Source organism: Macaca thibetana, chromosome 11 (genome assembly GCF_024542745.1).
Source record: "Macaca thibetana thibetana isolate TM-01 chromosome 11, ASM2454274v1, whole genome shotgun sequence".
In the NCBI taxonomy this organism is placed as follows: domain Eukaryota; kingdom Metazoa; phylum Chordata; class Mammalia; order Primates; family Cercopithecidae; genus Macaca; species Macaca thibetana.
In genome coordinates, this window is record NC_065588.1 from 72,141,540 (window position 1) to 72,157,767 (window position 16,228).

Here is a 16,228-nt window from a genome sequence, read left to right on the forward strand (position 1 = left end):
CCTCAACCAACTGAAAGTAGGGGTTGGTACAGCAAGGGAGAAACATAACTGTGTGGAAAAATAGGAATTAGGGAGGAGTAAAGAAAAGGACTGGTCAACAGGAAGCTGGTGATCAGTTAGGTAATCATGTCCAGTGAGGGGTCTGGTGTCTCACTGTCTAAATGCAGTGACCTGGTGAGTTTCAGTTCCATAATACTATCTGGGGAGCTTGCTGGTTAGTTTCCTGAGAAAAGAACTCAGGTAAGACAAATGTAACTTTCTCAAGTTTTAAGACTGGAAAGGTCAATTTTTATGTTTATCCAAAATAAACCATAAACATCAGTTCTATGAGGCACAGAAGCCTCAATTTATTTTTTTGCCATAAATACCAATGAAGTTATAAGACACTAAGTGCTTAAAGGCAACTAGAAGAAGGTATGCTCTTTAAAAGTTGACTATTATTTAGCAGTTTTAGGTTAACAGCAAAATTAAATGGAAAGTAGAGATTTTCCATAGACCCTGCCTCCCACATGTGCTCAGCCTCCCCAACATCTTGCTTTGGGGTGGTACATTTGTTACAACTGATGAACCTATAGGGACATGTGTTTGTGTTTATTTTTCAATGGATGAAACTCATATAACCATGATCATCAAAATACAAAATTGACATTTAATCTTTAGGATGTTTGACTAATCTGTTTCTCCCATTCTAACCCAATCTCTTAATCTTTTTTTTTTTTTTTTGTTATAGCACAACTTATATATTTCAAATGGACAAAAAATTAGTATCATTTACAGTATCTTAAGATAAATTTCCTTTGAATGGGAGCTTCCTTTCCAGTACTTTGAGGTGTATAAGATGTATCTAGAAAATTTACTACTGTGGAAAATGAAGACTGCTTAAATCAAATGGGGGGGAAGGGGAAGGGCCTATTGTTTTTCTTTTTGATTAATTGCTGTAACACTGTCCTTTGGGCGGCTGAGGGAGTTTCATATTTTCTTTAGACATCATTAGGCGCCGAAGCTCTTGCAGGACAACTTTGATGCTATATGAATTCTGCCATTTTGCTAGCACTGATATGGCTCTTGGGTCCACCACTCCATTAGAACTATTTACTCCATTCATATTAATTTTTGTTACAAATCTTACAAAGGGGGATGCTTCTGGGTATTTAGGTCCACATTCTATTTTAAGGCTGTATATTCGGTTTTCATAAATTGTTCTTGAAAGCCCAATTATCATCCCTGTCCATCTTGTAAGTGTCATGTCTTCGTCATCTTCTAGACTCCAGCTAACTGTGCCATCTCCTACTCCTTTCTGGCCTTCTTCAAGTTCTTCCAATAGTCGGAAATTGCGAGAGACTTGTACTCCCGAGCCCGTGGTGGCTGCCATCTTGCCTTGATGTTGCTTGAAGGCTGGCCCCTTCTTCACCGCCCTCCCCCCAATCTCTTAATCTATAAGGAACCAGAGAGAAAAGAAATATGACCCAAGTTGCTTCTGAAAGTCTGGGGATAAACTGGTAGACTACAGAGGCTCACGTCAGGAGAAGAAAAAATCCCTTCAGCTACTGGAGTCTGAGCTACTTTCAGGTACTCTTTCTTCCAACTTTTCCCCTTCCTAACCCACTACTCCCAAAACACATGTAGCCACACCAGACCAATCTTGTTCAACTTTTATGTAACAAAGCTGTGAGTTGTTTTTCAGTCACCATGGACCCCCAGGTTGAAGGTCATGTAACCTGAGCATGCCCAGATGAACCAAGCATGCAACTATGGGGAAATCCAAGTGCTCCAATAGAGGAGCAGGAACAGGGGCTGTATTAAGAAGTAGACACTGCATGGCAGGATCCAGGATCCAATCAGATTGAGTTCTGGCATCACCTCATTGCAAGATCCAATCAGATCACACCTCATTACCCTATGCTTATAAAACCTGACCCAGCCCCCAGCTCAGGAAGACATTTTTGAGCATTTCCTTCTGTCTCCTTGACAGTCAACTTACAATAGACTTTTCTCACTGCAAAAATCCAGTGCTTCAGTGTTTGGCTTTCCATTGTGCATGGGTATGTAAACCCAGTTTGGTGTGGTAATACACACACACACACACACACACACACACACACACACACACAGAGTATCATTCTAACTTGGAGAGCCTCTGTAAGATCTTTCTTTAACCAGGAGGTTGAGGACCATTTTCTAAGACTCCTTTTAGACCCTTGATAATCCTAATTTAGCCAGTACCCCAAGATGGGAACAAGTACTATAGGGACTTTCAGAGCTAGGAGGCAACACACCTCCCACAACAGGGTGTTGTAAATTCTCCAAAAGCATGCATTTTCAAACTACATATGACTTCCACCACCTAATCCACCAAGAGTCAGATTCAGATACACCTCTGAAGTAACTATCACTCTCTTTCCTTTAGAATCACTTCCCTGGTAAGGCACAGAAGTTAAGTGGAAGTTGCTGAAATAAAATGACATGCTAAGAATCTCTGTTCTAGAAATCACTATCCACAATACAAATGTAGAAAATTAAAATAAAATTAAAATATCAACATTTCTCCATTCATCTTACTACATACGCTAACCAAAATACTTTAATTAAAAGCTAAGTCACCTGAACCTGGCCAACCATGGTGAACCTGGGCCTGTCCTAGGTGGACAACACTGTGGCTGCCAAGCACCCAGCATGAGCATGGCCTTTGGCCTGCAGATGTTCATTCAGAGGAAGTTTCCATATCCTTTGCAGTGGATCCTACTAGTGGCCGTGGTCTCAGGCTCTGTGCCAGCTATGGGGTAACAAGAGTGGAGTCGGAGAAATGCAACAACCTCTGGCTCTCCCTGGAGACCAGGCAGCTCCCCAAAGATGTGAGCACAGATCAGCAAAGCTAGGAGAGCTCTAGATAGGGTACAGAGGATTGGGGGCAGGAGGAGGAGTCCTGGAACACAGCCTTCATGACCCCCAATCCCAGTCTGATCCTCCCCACACCCTAGGGTGCCCCAACCATATCCTCTGTCCGCATGTGCGGCCAGGCCTGACAACCTGGGCCTGGTTGTCTGGTCTGCTGCTCCAACCTGGGACCTGCCCAGGAGGTTGGAGAAGAAAGGATTCTCCCTGGGGTGGTGGTTCTCCTCCAGGGTATTGGGACACATTATCTGCACTGCCAGCAGAGAGGGTGTGTCTGGGGCATAGGGTGGTAGGGGCTTGTGCACTTTGTCATTCCCTTTCTAACCCCTGGACCTCCAACAAGCCCAGGGTGACAGCTGGTGCTAGGAGTATGGAGTTAATAAATGGCTTATCTGCCAGGCACAGTGGTTTACACCTGTAATCCCAGCACTTTGGGAGGCCGAGGCAGGTGGATCACCTGAAGTCAAGAGTTCGAGACCATCCTGGCCAACATGGTGAAACCCTGTCTCTACTAAAAATACAAAAATTAGCCAGGCATGGTGGCAGGTACCTGTAATCCCAGCTACTCGGGAGGCTGAGGCAGGAGAATCACTTGAACCCGGGAGGCAGTGGTTACAGTGAGCTGAGATGGCACCACTGCACTCCAGCCTGGGTGACAGAGTGAGACTCTGTCTCAAAAAAAATAAAATAAAAATAAAAATAAACTAAGTCTATATATTAAGTTAAAACCACAGTTTTTAAACCCCATAATCAATACTTATGCTTTGACATGATGAATATGCATGACTTAGATCCTAAAACATAGTAGAAGATTGGCTCTGTATTAGTCCATTTTCACGCTGCTAAAAGAACTATCTGAAACTGGGTAATTTATGAAGAAAAAGAGGTTTAATTGACTCACACTTGTGCAGGCTTAACAGCAAGCATGACTGGGAAGCCTCAGGAAACTTACAATCATGGTGGAAGGCAAAGGGGAAGCAAGGACCTTCTTCACATGGTGGTAGAGGAGAGAGAGCAAGCGAAGGGGAGAATATCACACACTTTCAAACAATCAGATCTCATGAGAACTCACTCACTATCACAGGAACATCAAGGGGGAAGTTTGCCCCCACAATTCAATCACCTCCTACCAGGCCCCTTCCCCAACATGTGAAGATTACAATTCGATATGAAATTTGGGTAAGGACATAGACCTAAAGCATGCCAGGCTCCCATTCAATGAGACAAAAAAATTAATATGAGTTTGTATGAAGAGTAAAACGAACTCTTTGATAAATTCCATCTACATGCAAAAACTTTGTTTTATTTATCAGAGATAATTCCAGCAAGGAATCCTATTTGAAGGTGTAACTGAGTTAAGAAAGAGGAAAACAAGGGCACAATAAATATGTGCAATCTTCATTCAAATGCTAGTTTGTAATTCCAGTTCTCCTCTTCATGCTCTGCCTGACTTTTTTCTTCACTAGGTGGATAGGTAGGGGTACTAGAGATAGTAACTCTTGTTAGGATTTGAGCTCAGAAATCAGTACTGGATCTAAGGTGGGAAACTATGTTCTAGACCCAGATGGACTACAAGCTTTGTGACATTGATTAAGTTGTCATCCCTCTGGTCAAAGATACTTATTTTAAAAAGGAAGTGCTGTACTATATGATCTCTAGGGTTCCTTCCACCCTTATAACCCCATTATCTGTGGTTTTGAGGTATAACCTATCCAGGTGGTACACCAACCCTCGGCTTTCAATATTAAGGAATCTTCTAGAGAATTACAAATAGTCAATAAATATTTAAGTATACCATCTGCTATAGTTTGGATATGCGATCCTCGAAATCTCCTGTTGAAATTTAATTCCTAATGTTGGAGGTGAGACCTAATGGGAGGCTGTTTGGATCATGGAAGCCGATACCTCATGAATCTCTTAGTGCCTTCCTCACATTAACGAGTGAGTTCTCTCCTTATTATTTCCCCTCAAGAGTTTCTCCTAGTGCTGGTTAAAAAGAGTCTAACATCTTCCCTCTCTCTTGCTTCCTCTCTTTCCCTGTAAGCTCTGCACACGCCAGCTCCCCTTCTCTTTCCACCACAAATGGAAGCAGCCTGAAGCCCTCACCAGAAACGATACTGGCGGCATCCTTCTTGTTCAGTCTGAAGAACTGTGAGCCAAATAAACCTCTTCCATACACACACACACACACACACACACACACACACACACACACACACACACTTTTTTGTTAGACAAGTCTGTCACCCAGGCTAGAATGCAGTGGCATGATCACAGCTCACTGCAGCCTCAACGTCCTGGGCTGAAGTGATCCTCCCACCTCAGATTCCCAAGTAGCTGAGACTATAGGCAGGCACCACCATGCCCAGCTAATAAAGCTCTCTTTTTTACTAAATTACCTAGTCTCAGGTATTCCTTAACAGCATCACATACAGACTAAGAAACCATCCTAAACAAAAAATTAGAGGCATGCTGTACCTGAAATTCTGACTCTGGTCATTTATCCCTTCGTAGTAGCAAGTAAATACTCTCTAGTCAATTTTGGATAATGAGTTTCTCAATCCTATCATTTCTGTTTCCTGGTTCACTGTCAGTCATTGTCTTGTGTATGTTAAAAGACAATTAGTGACTCTCTCTACATTATTTAATATTTTCCTGAAAGGTCTCTGCTGTGCTGATTGCAAAACATGTAAAGTCTTTTCTTTTTACTCATGCCCTTCTTTTCTTGTCTCTTTTCCTTGCTATGTTTGTCCTGCATTTGTACATCCCATGTATAGCATTAATCTTGCTGCTACTGCTGTCCCTCCATATGTTTTCTTCCAGGGGGCTTTCATGTAGTGCTCAAGACACCGTACTGACTTATCCCTAAGACATCACCTCTCTGCACTGCCTACCCATTCCCATCTCTCCCCATACACATATTTATCTCAGGTCCTCCTATTCTATAAGTAAAGATTTCAGACAACCTGCTCTTAATGTCATTGATCACTTCTTAATTTAGCTAGATATCAGAAATTGGAGCCTCTAAGGCTAAATTCAGACCATAGACATGTTATGTCTGCCCCACATTATATTTTAACATCCACAAAAAGATCTAAATGTTTGCTCTTGCAGTCCTGGACCCAGGTTTACTGCAGCAATCAACTGGAGATGAGCACACCCTTCAGCTCACCACAATGCCCAGCCAAAGGCCAGGTGCCATTTATTCTCCCACTGGGCTGCTGCCTTCCCATAACTAACCCTGCTTTACATTCTACTTGGTCCCTGGGGGCATCTCAAGTCACCACCTGAGGTCTCCATGATGAGAGAACTTCATATTTACCTAGGAAAATTATATGTGGTCTAGGCAGCGTAAGACTGGCTTTCTGGGCAAGTGTTACCAGAAAGACCATGAGGAAATTGGAACTCAAACTTTCCAGATCTTTTACTATTTGAATCATCTTCAGAGACAGAACCTACTCTTTATCTACAATGTGGCTTACTGAGCTAGAAGTGACATCTCTTAAATACACAAACATTAGGGAAGGATAATGACAGGAAAGGAAGGAAAAGGTGAAGGGAGAAAGAAATAATATCTATAGAGGACAAGGAATAATCTCCATATTAGTGATTTCAAAAATAAAGATTCCTTATACTTGCCAAAACGACATGCAAATATATAATAAAGCCCACTAAAAACATAGGCTCTGTCCTTTAGGCGGTTTTTTTGCTTTGTTTTGTTTTGTTTTTTGAGATGGAATCTCACTCTGTCGCCCAGGCTGATCTTGGCTCACTACAACCTCTGCCTCCGGGGTTGGAGCAATTCTCCTGCCTCAGCCTCTCGAGTAGTTGGGATTACAGGTGTGCGCCACCACACCCAGCTAATTTTTGTATTTTTAGTAGAGATGGGGTTCCGTCATGTTGGCCAGGCTGGTCTTGAACTCCTGACCTCAGGTGATCCACCGCCTCAGCCTCCCAGAGTGCTGGGATTACAGGCGCTCTTGAGCCACGGTGCCTAGCCTGTCCTTTAGTTTTCACACATCAAAACAAACCTGGGATAGATACGGGGAAACTTACTTTTCTTTCCTTGCTTTTAAATCAAGTTAAAGTGAATATTTATATTTACTAGGCACAGAATTAGCATGTGTTTCTACTCTCCACTCATGGGCCTGTGGAAGACATCACTAATAGTTTGGGACATCATTCCACACTGAATCTCATAAGCCTTTAAATTCTACTCAATGTATGATACTGGACAGCCTAACATCTGTAGCTGGCTAGCAAGATGAAGTTGCTTCTCTGCCTGGCCCTAAGAGCCTTGTGACACCTTCCCAACACTAAGGAACAGCTCCCTAATATGTGTCATAGCAGGGATATAGTAGAAGGGAACACTGGGGGAAAACCAGTAAGAAATGTAAACTGAGGAAGACAAAGACAGGTTTTCCCTGTACCTTTCTGTAAAGGAAAGTTAGATGCTTTCTAACTTTCAGTTAAGAACAGTCAAATCTTTTTTTCCCTTGACATCCCTGATTCATGGATGTGGCTAGGTTTATGTCTAGTTATACTCAGATAACTAATTGTCTCAAGTGTCTTAAGTGTCTGGTTGATGGTTGAAAGTAAGCTCCAGGGATAAGTGGTCTCTCAAGGAGTAGATTGTGGGATGGAGAGGCAGAAGGCTGCCAAGGTACTATAGCTATGTCTATGCAATTCATGTGATCTCCACTACCTTACACCTCCATGCCCACTCACCCATGAGGCAGGGGGCATTTATATTTAATAGAGACTTATCCATAGCTGCAAAGGTTAATCTCAAATATGTATCTTGGCAGACAAAGGTGAAGAGAGACTTGTGGAGGAAGCCATTGTAAAATCACATAACAGAAATCACCACTTATTCCTCCTAAGCTTGTCATGCATGTAGACATGAAAAAGACCAACCCAACCCTCAGTACTATGTGAGGTTGCTGATTCAAATTCAGCTAACACTTATTATCTTATTAACTGCCTTGCATTGTAGCAGAGGCTTTTTTATCAATCATTTTATTTAATTCTCAAAACAACCCTATGTGCTAAGTCTTCTTAGAGCACATTATTCAGATGGTGATTTTGAGGTTGCCCAGTTAATCAGTAGCACAATTCTCAGCATGAAGCATGTAATCCTAAAATCAGCTTTGAATAGAGGTGACCCACTGGTGACCAAAGTGTCCTATCAACTCATAGATAGTCACCTGGGCTCACACAGTTTTTTTAATGTAGTGCTACATTTTAAATCTGACATATTGGCCAGGCACAGTGGCTCATGCCTGTAACCCCAGCACTTTGGGAGGCCAAGGTGGGTGGATCACAAGGTCAGGAGTTCAAGACAAGCCTGGCCAGGATGTTGAAATCCCGTCTCTACTAAAAATACAAAAATTAGCCTGGTGTGGTGGCACTCGCCTATAAGCCCAACTACCTGGGAGGCTGAGGCAAGAGAATCACTTGAACCTGGGAGGCGGGGGTTGCAATGAGCCGAGATCACGCCACGGCACTCCAGCCTGGGTGACAGAGGAAGACTCCATCTCAAAAAAAAAAAAAAAAAAAAAAAAAATCTGACATATATCCTTTAAAATATCAGGTTCCCCATTTCTTTTGAAAAGTGAGATAACCCGGTAACATTAGGCCCACATATTGACAACTAACTGGAGCTAAAGAGAAAGCAGCTGACTTGATCACACACACAGACACACAGATACACACACACACCCCCCTACACTCTGTGAATGCACACTCAATAAATAAAACTGCCTCACTCACTACACAACCAGCCTGGCTCCTGGCCATAGAATATACCTTTGTTCTTTGCTTATCCCGAACTTTAATTTAGTTCATCCTCCACTAATTTCCTACTTGGAGTCAACTGTTCACACTTATTCTCACTTCTTTTCAAAGTCCTCTTTTCTTTAACTAGCACTGTGGATTTCTAGTCGGCTTTCCACCATGGTCCTTTCCACACTGTTGACACACTAAGTGGATGCCTCACCCATCTTCCAGTCCTGGAGTCATTGTTCAAAAGAGAAGCAGGATTTTCTGAGAGGTGGCTAAAGTTGAGGAGGCTGTCAAATTCCTGTGACACTAAAACCAGGAATATTGACTGATGATAGGAGATTAACACTTTCATAGCAACATCAATTCCTATTTTCCTACCATCACATTCATTGCTATTTACCTATTTTTATCAGGCATTTTGGACCCTTCAGACACAGAAAAGACTGGCAACTAAAATAACCTATGCAAAAGAAAATCCAAAGAATACTTTTTCCTCCTAAATGAGCAGACCCAACATATTAAACATTAAACACCATCTAAAAACAAGGTAGTATTCAATAAAAATCTCTGCATTTCTTCCCACACTGTCTCTACCCAGCAGGATGATATGAAAAATTATCAAGAAATAGAGTCCAAAATACAACCCTTGCATAAGCTTTAAAAGCATTGCTTGATATGCAAACATACTAAAACACAAAAGAAAAAATGTGCTATATTAAATGACAAGCAAAAACTTGATCGCTGTATGTTAATTATGTGTTATTCCAAAGAAATACAGGAAGAAAGGCTATAGCTGAAAGATCAAGAGTTGGCAGAATTGTTTATTGCTAAATTCCCTGTAAAGCAGTCTTATAAATGAGCCTTTCAGTAAATTCATTAACTAGCTGGTCTCGGTCTTAATCTGTCTGGCAAGGAATTCTGATCATTGACTAATAATGCTAGCAACATCCTAAATGTGTTTGCTCATATACATTAATTCACTCAAAAAGTAATTAATGGGTCTAAAAGACTCAGTTCTGGGAGTCTTAGTGACGTATGTGGTATAGCCATCCCATATTTTCCATGTTAACAAACCCTTTTCCATTGCATCTGGCTGAAGGCATTGCCTCTCCTGGTGTTTATGACTCATGTAGTAGGGCCAAGACTGTTGCTGAAACAAGTTCTTACGGTTGAAACATTAGCCAACAAGTCCCTGGGCCTCCTAGAAACTCTAAGATGTCTTACTGTACCTTTTTCTCCGAATATCCTAAAATGCTGCTAACACTCGTCCCCCTGAACTATTATTGCTTTAACTGTATTTAAGGATGTTGCCTACAATTAGCTTTGAATATAGTAGCAGTTTAGAGAGCAGTATAAAAATGGTGTAAATGGTCAGTGAATGCATGAATGATAAATACATCAGAAAAGTCAAAAAAAAAAAAAACTGGAACTGGTTAAAAGTATTTAAAATAATTATTTCATAGGACCATTAATGAATACTCACTTCATCTGGTCTCATGAAAAAGGATTCAAGATCAAACAAAAGGAGTGTCTAATTATTAAACAACTATTTTTCTACATTAGTGGAAACAAGTCAAACTCTCCAACAATATGAAAACTATTTGTATACCTTTGGGAATATATATATTAAAAAAATATGTGGTGGATTCAGCTATGAAACAATGCTTCATCTAACTGCCTGGTTACATGGTACCTGAATAGAGGGTGGGGATGAGGAAAGAGATGACAAATCCACAGGTAATGATGAAAGAAATTCAGTCCAGGATTTGAAAATTACAATAAGTAATCTGCAACACAGATGATCTACATAAAGTGTAAAGATACATTACTGAAAACAGGCCAGGTACAGTGGCTCAAGCCTGTAATCCCAGCACTTTGGAAGGCTGAGGCAGGTGGATCACCTGAGGTCAAGAGTGCAAGACCAGCCTGGCCAACATGGAGAAATCCGTCTTTACTAAAATACAAAAATTAGCCGAGCATGATGGCGGGTGCCTGTAATCCCAGCTACTCGGGAGGCTGAGACAGGAGAATTGCTTGAACCCAGGAGACAGTAGTTGCAGTAAGCCGAGATCACACCACTGAAGTCCAACCTGCGGGACTGAGCAAGACTCCATCTCAAAAAAAAAAAAAAAAGAAATTACTGAAAACAGCTAACTTCAAATTCAGCAAACTAGGTCAAATTCTGCTATGGCAAAGAGTTTGCCAAAAGTTATACTTTTGGCCACAGTATTAGAATAGGAACAGTATTAGAATAGGAAGGAAGCAATACTGAAGACAAAATTCACTAAAATATTTTGGTTTCAGTTGGAACAAAAACATTCTCCTTTAAGGAACTGGTATTGTGGAGACTTGATGATATTCTAGGAAATGAAATGAGATAATGTTTTCAAAATAGCCCCATGATAATGTCAATGAGTAATTTCAGTTCTTATCACCATATGATGTGGTTAGTGAGCAGTGCTGATACTGAGGGGGAAAAAAAAGGTGTCAGAATGTTAAAAAAAAAAAAAAAAAAAAAAAAAAAAAAAAGCCTTTCTCTCTAAGGAAAACAGCAATGAACAGCTACTGCTGCTGGACAAAAACCTAACACTTCTCAGTCATGGGGGAAGAATGTCTGAAAATGAGTTTCACTGTTTCTCAGCAAATGCTGGCTTAAATATCTTGGCTGTGTCCATCAGAATACCTATGCCCAGCTTCATCATCAGAAAGAAAACAGGATTCCAGGTCATTTCTGCTACAAGAGACTCAAAAAGTCATTTGGCCCATGTCCAAACGGGCACTAACTTTTCTCTATGACACAGCACACAAACTGCAGAGTCAGATCTACAGAACCAGGTCTTTCTCCTCTTCCTTGATCTATTTCTCCTCTTCTTTTAAAGATAACATAGATTGGCCAGGCATGGTGGCTCACACCTGTAATCCCAGCACTTTGGGAGGCCAAGGCAGGTGGATTACCTGAGGTCAGAAGTTTGACCCCAATCTGGCCAAAATAGTGAAACCCCATCTCTACTAAAAATACAAAAATCAGCCGGGCATGGTGGTGCATGCCTGTAATCCCAGCTATCTGGGGGGCTGAGGCAGGAGTATTGCTTGAACCTGGGAGGCAGAGGTTGCAGTGAGGCAAGATTGTGCCACTGCACTGCAGCCTGGGCAATAGAGTGAGACCCTGTCTCAAATTAAAAAAATTAAAATAAAATAAAAATAACATAGATCAGGGTAGAAATATTGCTGAAGCTCAGTTGCAAATCTGTGAAAACACAAAAAGCTACCCACCTTGGTTCCATTTTCTCACCTCCCATTTACTTCTCACATAGTGTAACCATCTCTGGGACACTTTTTATCCCTGCCTGTTTCAGAGGTTTCACATTTTCTTTAATGGTTCCTCTTGCCCCCAGGCCAGAGGTAGGGGCTCCCTTGGCTCAGCTCCTATAGCAACCTGCTCATACCTGTGTCACAGACAGTATTTATTACCTTGTTATTGTTGTTGCTTTAGAGACAGGCTCTGTTGCCCAGGCTGGGGTGCAGTGATGTGATCATAGCTCGCTGCTGACTCTAACTCCTGAGCTCAAGTGATGCTTCTGCCTCAGCTTTCCCAGTAGTTGGGACTACAGGCATGCACCACTGCACCCAGCTAATTCTTTTATTTTTTGTAGAGATGGGGTCTCACTATATTGCCCAGACTGGTCTCAATCTCCTGGACTCCAGCAATCCACCTGCCTCTACCCCCCAAAGCTCTGGGATTACAGACATGAGCCAACACACCTGGCCTACTTTGTTTTTTAACCATCCTGTAACCTTTCTATCTCTTACCACACTCACAACACTGTGACTTCTTGGAAGCAGTGATTTTGTCTTATTTATCTTTGCAAATGCCATTACACCCAGCCCTTAGTGAAGATCAATAACTGCTTACTGAATAAATAAATAAATGTTACAAACTTTTGATCCTCTGAATGCTGGGGAAAAGGAGACAGACAAAGTAACATGATGACACAGGATAATATATCTAGGCTATCTAAATATTTTTTGAGCAGCAAAAGATTCCAATTTGGTGCTACACACACACAAAAAAAATCATGAAAGGGCCTGCTAACTCTCAGACAGATACATAGCAAATTACGCCCATTGATTAAAATTCAATTAGCCTCTGCCTTTCCTCTTACTAGCCTCTCTGCCCCAAATGCCCCTTCTACAATTTATTCCCTGCCACCCATGTTCAAGACACAGCTCCTCCACAGGACTTTCCTTAACCCCTTTGAGGACCCCAGTGTCCTTTATCATACCCTCCTCTGAGGTCTCACAGCATTTTATCTCTACCTCTCTTGTTTACCTCTTTACTGGTTGCATTTTACTTACTAGATATTTTATCTCCTCTGCCTCACTGAGCAACTTAAGAGAAGGGTTTCTATATACTCTGAAGATGCCTAACATAGCACCTTGCCCAAGGCAGGCCCTTAGTAAACAGTTTTTCAATTGCTAAAACAGGAAGTTTAGATTCCTTTCTCAGAGGCAGTAAACCACAAACAAATCATCATCTGCAAAACGAAAAGGAAGTCCTTTCCAGCTGGGACATTCCATGACCTAGGGAGCGGGGTCTGAGCACCGGCCAGGACCACAGCTACATCAACAGGTAAAGGACAGAGTAAAGTAGTGAGCATGGCCTATCATAGAGATGTTTATGGCAGATAGATAAGAGATGTTTCAAGGCAGATAGATAAGAAGAGAGCCTAACTTGGACCAGGGATTAGAGAAGAATTTCTGGTAGAGGTGACCCCCCCTTTGACCTTAGCTAGAAGGCTGAGTTAAACAAAGGAAAGGAAGAACAATCAAATTGGAGCAAGCAGCATGCGGACAGGCTTAGCGTCAAGAAAACAGACCCTTTTTGGAAATGCAAGGAGTTGGATTACAGGAAAGGAGATGGGGAATGGCTGACAAAGATGAAGAGGTAAGACTTCACCAAGTCAACAGAGCTTTATACATTCACTCCCACACCTCTTTGTTTCACTGGAGGAATGGAAAGCTATTGGAGGGTTTCTTGCAGCATGGTAACCTGATTGCTCAGGGAGCAGTGTGGGAAGAAGATCGAAGGGTTCTAGATAGGAGGGAGAATGCCCTGTCATGGCCATTGTAGCCATCTATGTAAAATATGAGGAGCTTTGGGGAGGAGAACATGAAAAGAGAGTAATGTTAAGATTAATATCACTTGGTGGTTTATTAGACATGGGAGTAAAGATAGCAAGGAGGGAGAGGAAGGCATCAAAGATAATTACCAAATTTCTGGCTTGAGCAACTAGGTAGACAGGGCTATCATTCACAGAGATAGACAATGCAGGAAGGAGAATAAATTAAGTGGGAAGAGCATGGATCCATCTTTAGCTATGTTGAGTCTGAGTTGTCCAAGGAACATTAAAGTGTTCGTCCAGTGGGCAGTGGGTTACAGAGGTCCAGTTCTCACTAGAAAGATTTCAGAGCCATTCATAGGAATAGATGAAATCATGTGGGGAAATGGTATAGAACTAACAAAATATTGAAAGTTAAGACAGAGAGAGGAAGAAAAACCCTCAAAAGAATTGTGAAGTTGCCATCAGAGAGTTAGGAGAAAAACCAAGACAGACCAAAGCTAGAGAATGTTTCAAGAACCAGGGCATGGCCAACACTGCGAAATACTGCAGAGATTTCAAATGAGATAAAGGCTCAAACAATGCCCATCGCATTTAGCCCAGAGGAGGTTTTTAGGGAGCTTGGAAAGCAAAGCACTATTTCTGAGAAGTGATGGAAACCAAAGCCAGGCAGTGGGTTAGGGAGTACATGGAAGTTAAGAAAGCAGAAAAAAATGAATTTAGAGAATTTTATAGAAGCTTGGCTTTAAAAGGAAGATGAGAGATGCAACCAAAATTAGAGTGAGACACGGTCCCGAAAATCTGGGGGTGTAGGTGTATGGCAGTGTTGGGGGACTGTTATTTGGTTGGTTAGTTTGTTTATATAGTTGAGAGAACCTTGAACATGTCTATATGCTGACAGGAAAATGTCAGGGAGAGGTAAAGATGCCAAAAAGGGAGGATTGAAAAATGAAGCACACTCCCTAAGTAAGGAGGGAACCAGGGCACTGATGGAAGAATTAGCCTTAGATGGGAGTAAGAGACACTGTGCTTGGAGACCAGCAGAGGAGGGAATGATGTATGCAGATGTTAATCAGGTTACAGACAGAAGGGCAGGGAGTTAAGGGACTCTTCCCATAAATCTTGATCAGCTGTCAGGAATGAGAGTTGGTCATAGTAATGCAGTAATGGTTTCAAAAAAGCAGTCACGAGACCCTGTGTGTACACACACACACACACACACACAGAGCAAGAAAAAAGAGAAAAGGAGGGGGAACCTTTACTTTAAAAGAGACTTCACAGATATGTCAACGCATCACAATAACGTGTGCTTCATTTGGATCATGATTCAAACAGACTTTAAAAAATCAAAAGGCAATTAGGGAAATATGAAAACTGCCTGCATGTCTGCTGGTGTTAGGAAATTACTGTTAACTTTTTTGTTTAGATAATGCTGTTGTGGTTAATTTTTTAAGTGCCCTCATCTTTTAAGTGCCCTCAATATTTACAGATAAAATAATATGGTGTCGAGGATTTGTGTGAAAGCAATCTGGGGGTGGGATAAAGGCCCTAAATTAAACAAGATTGGCCGTAAGCTAAGTAATAGATATATAAAAGTTTATGAGACTATTATCTCTTTTATATATGTTTGAATTTTTCTATGAAAAAAAATACATATTTTTAAAAGCCAGAAGAAAAAGCAATGAAATCATGGGAAATGAAAGAAAGATACAACAGGAAGCATACAGAAAGTTTATGGTGAAGCACTGTAAGTCTGGCTAAAGATGAAGACAATAAATTTGTTGTGACAAAGTCAAGTGACTTTTTTTCCTAGCAGTATTCAGAAGCCTTGACGTGAAAGCAAAAAAGTTGCATTGGTACAAAGTACAGATCTTAAAGGATATGACCGCAGAAGAAGATGCAAAGGATGTGATGGTATTAACCAGGGACAAATTCAAGCAGTAAGCCAGCATCCTGTTTAGACTGGAAAGGAAGAGAAAGGAAACACGGAAGTGACTGATAGACTCAAAGACAAAAGAAACTGGCCATCCTGCATGGCTGGAAAATGAGGGTGAGAAAGCTGGGAGGATGGGAGGCTGTGGGTAGCAAGCCAGTCTTTAGAGTTTAAGATGTCAGTTCTGACTGATGACAAGGTCAAGTGTAATTGTAAATGCCTATGAAGTGCCTATGTGAAAGGATGGCTGAAGTGGAAAGGAGGTGAAAGTCAAACAAAATTAAGAAGGTTATGAAATTGTGAGATGGCTGCTGGATGGGTGCTAACGGAAGCCTAAAATGTCCCATAATGATGATGCTAGGTTATAAATTCCATAAAGACAAGGATGGTATCTGTCTCTCTGTCTCTCTGTCTCTGTCTCCCTCTCTCTCTCTCTAAATATATGCCCAGCATCTGGGACAGTACTTGGCACAGAGAAGGCATTTTTATTTAATTTTAT

General features: G+C 41.4%; 1 protein-coding gene and 1 pseudogene across 1 annotated transcript; one reads left to right on the top strand and one right to left on the bottom strand.

Annotated features, from left to right (window-relative positions):
* Positions 1-324: 324 nt before the first annotated feature.
* Positions 325-12,076, bottom strand: LOC126930938 (ubiquitin-conjugating enzyme E2 variant 1-like). Its single transcript, XM_050748551.1, has 2 exons — positions 11,950-12,076; positions 325-1,434 (listed from the first exon to the last, which is right to left on the bottom strand). The coding sequence occupies exon 2, from the start codon at positions 1,370-1,372 to the stop codon at positions 929-931; it is 444 nt and encodes a 147-aa protein (XP_050604508.1). The 5' UTR covers positions 1,373-1,434; positions 11,950-12,076; the 3' UTR covers positions 325-928.
* LOC126930940 (transmembrane protein 141-like) lies at positions 2,618-2,876 on the top strand (annotated as a pseudogene).
* Positions 12,077-16,228: the final 4,152 nt, after the last annotated feature.

Bases quoted from the DNA above. Each gene is read 5' to 3' on its own strand.
- LOC126930938 (XM_050748551.1), bottom strand. From the start codon at position 1,372: ATGGCAGCCACCACGGGCTCGGGAGTACAAGTCTCTCGCAATTTCCGA.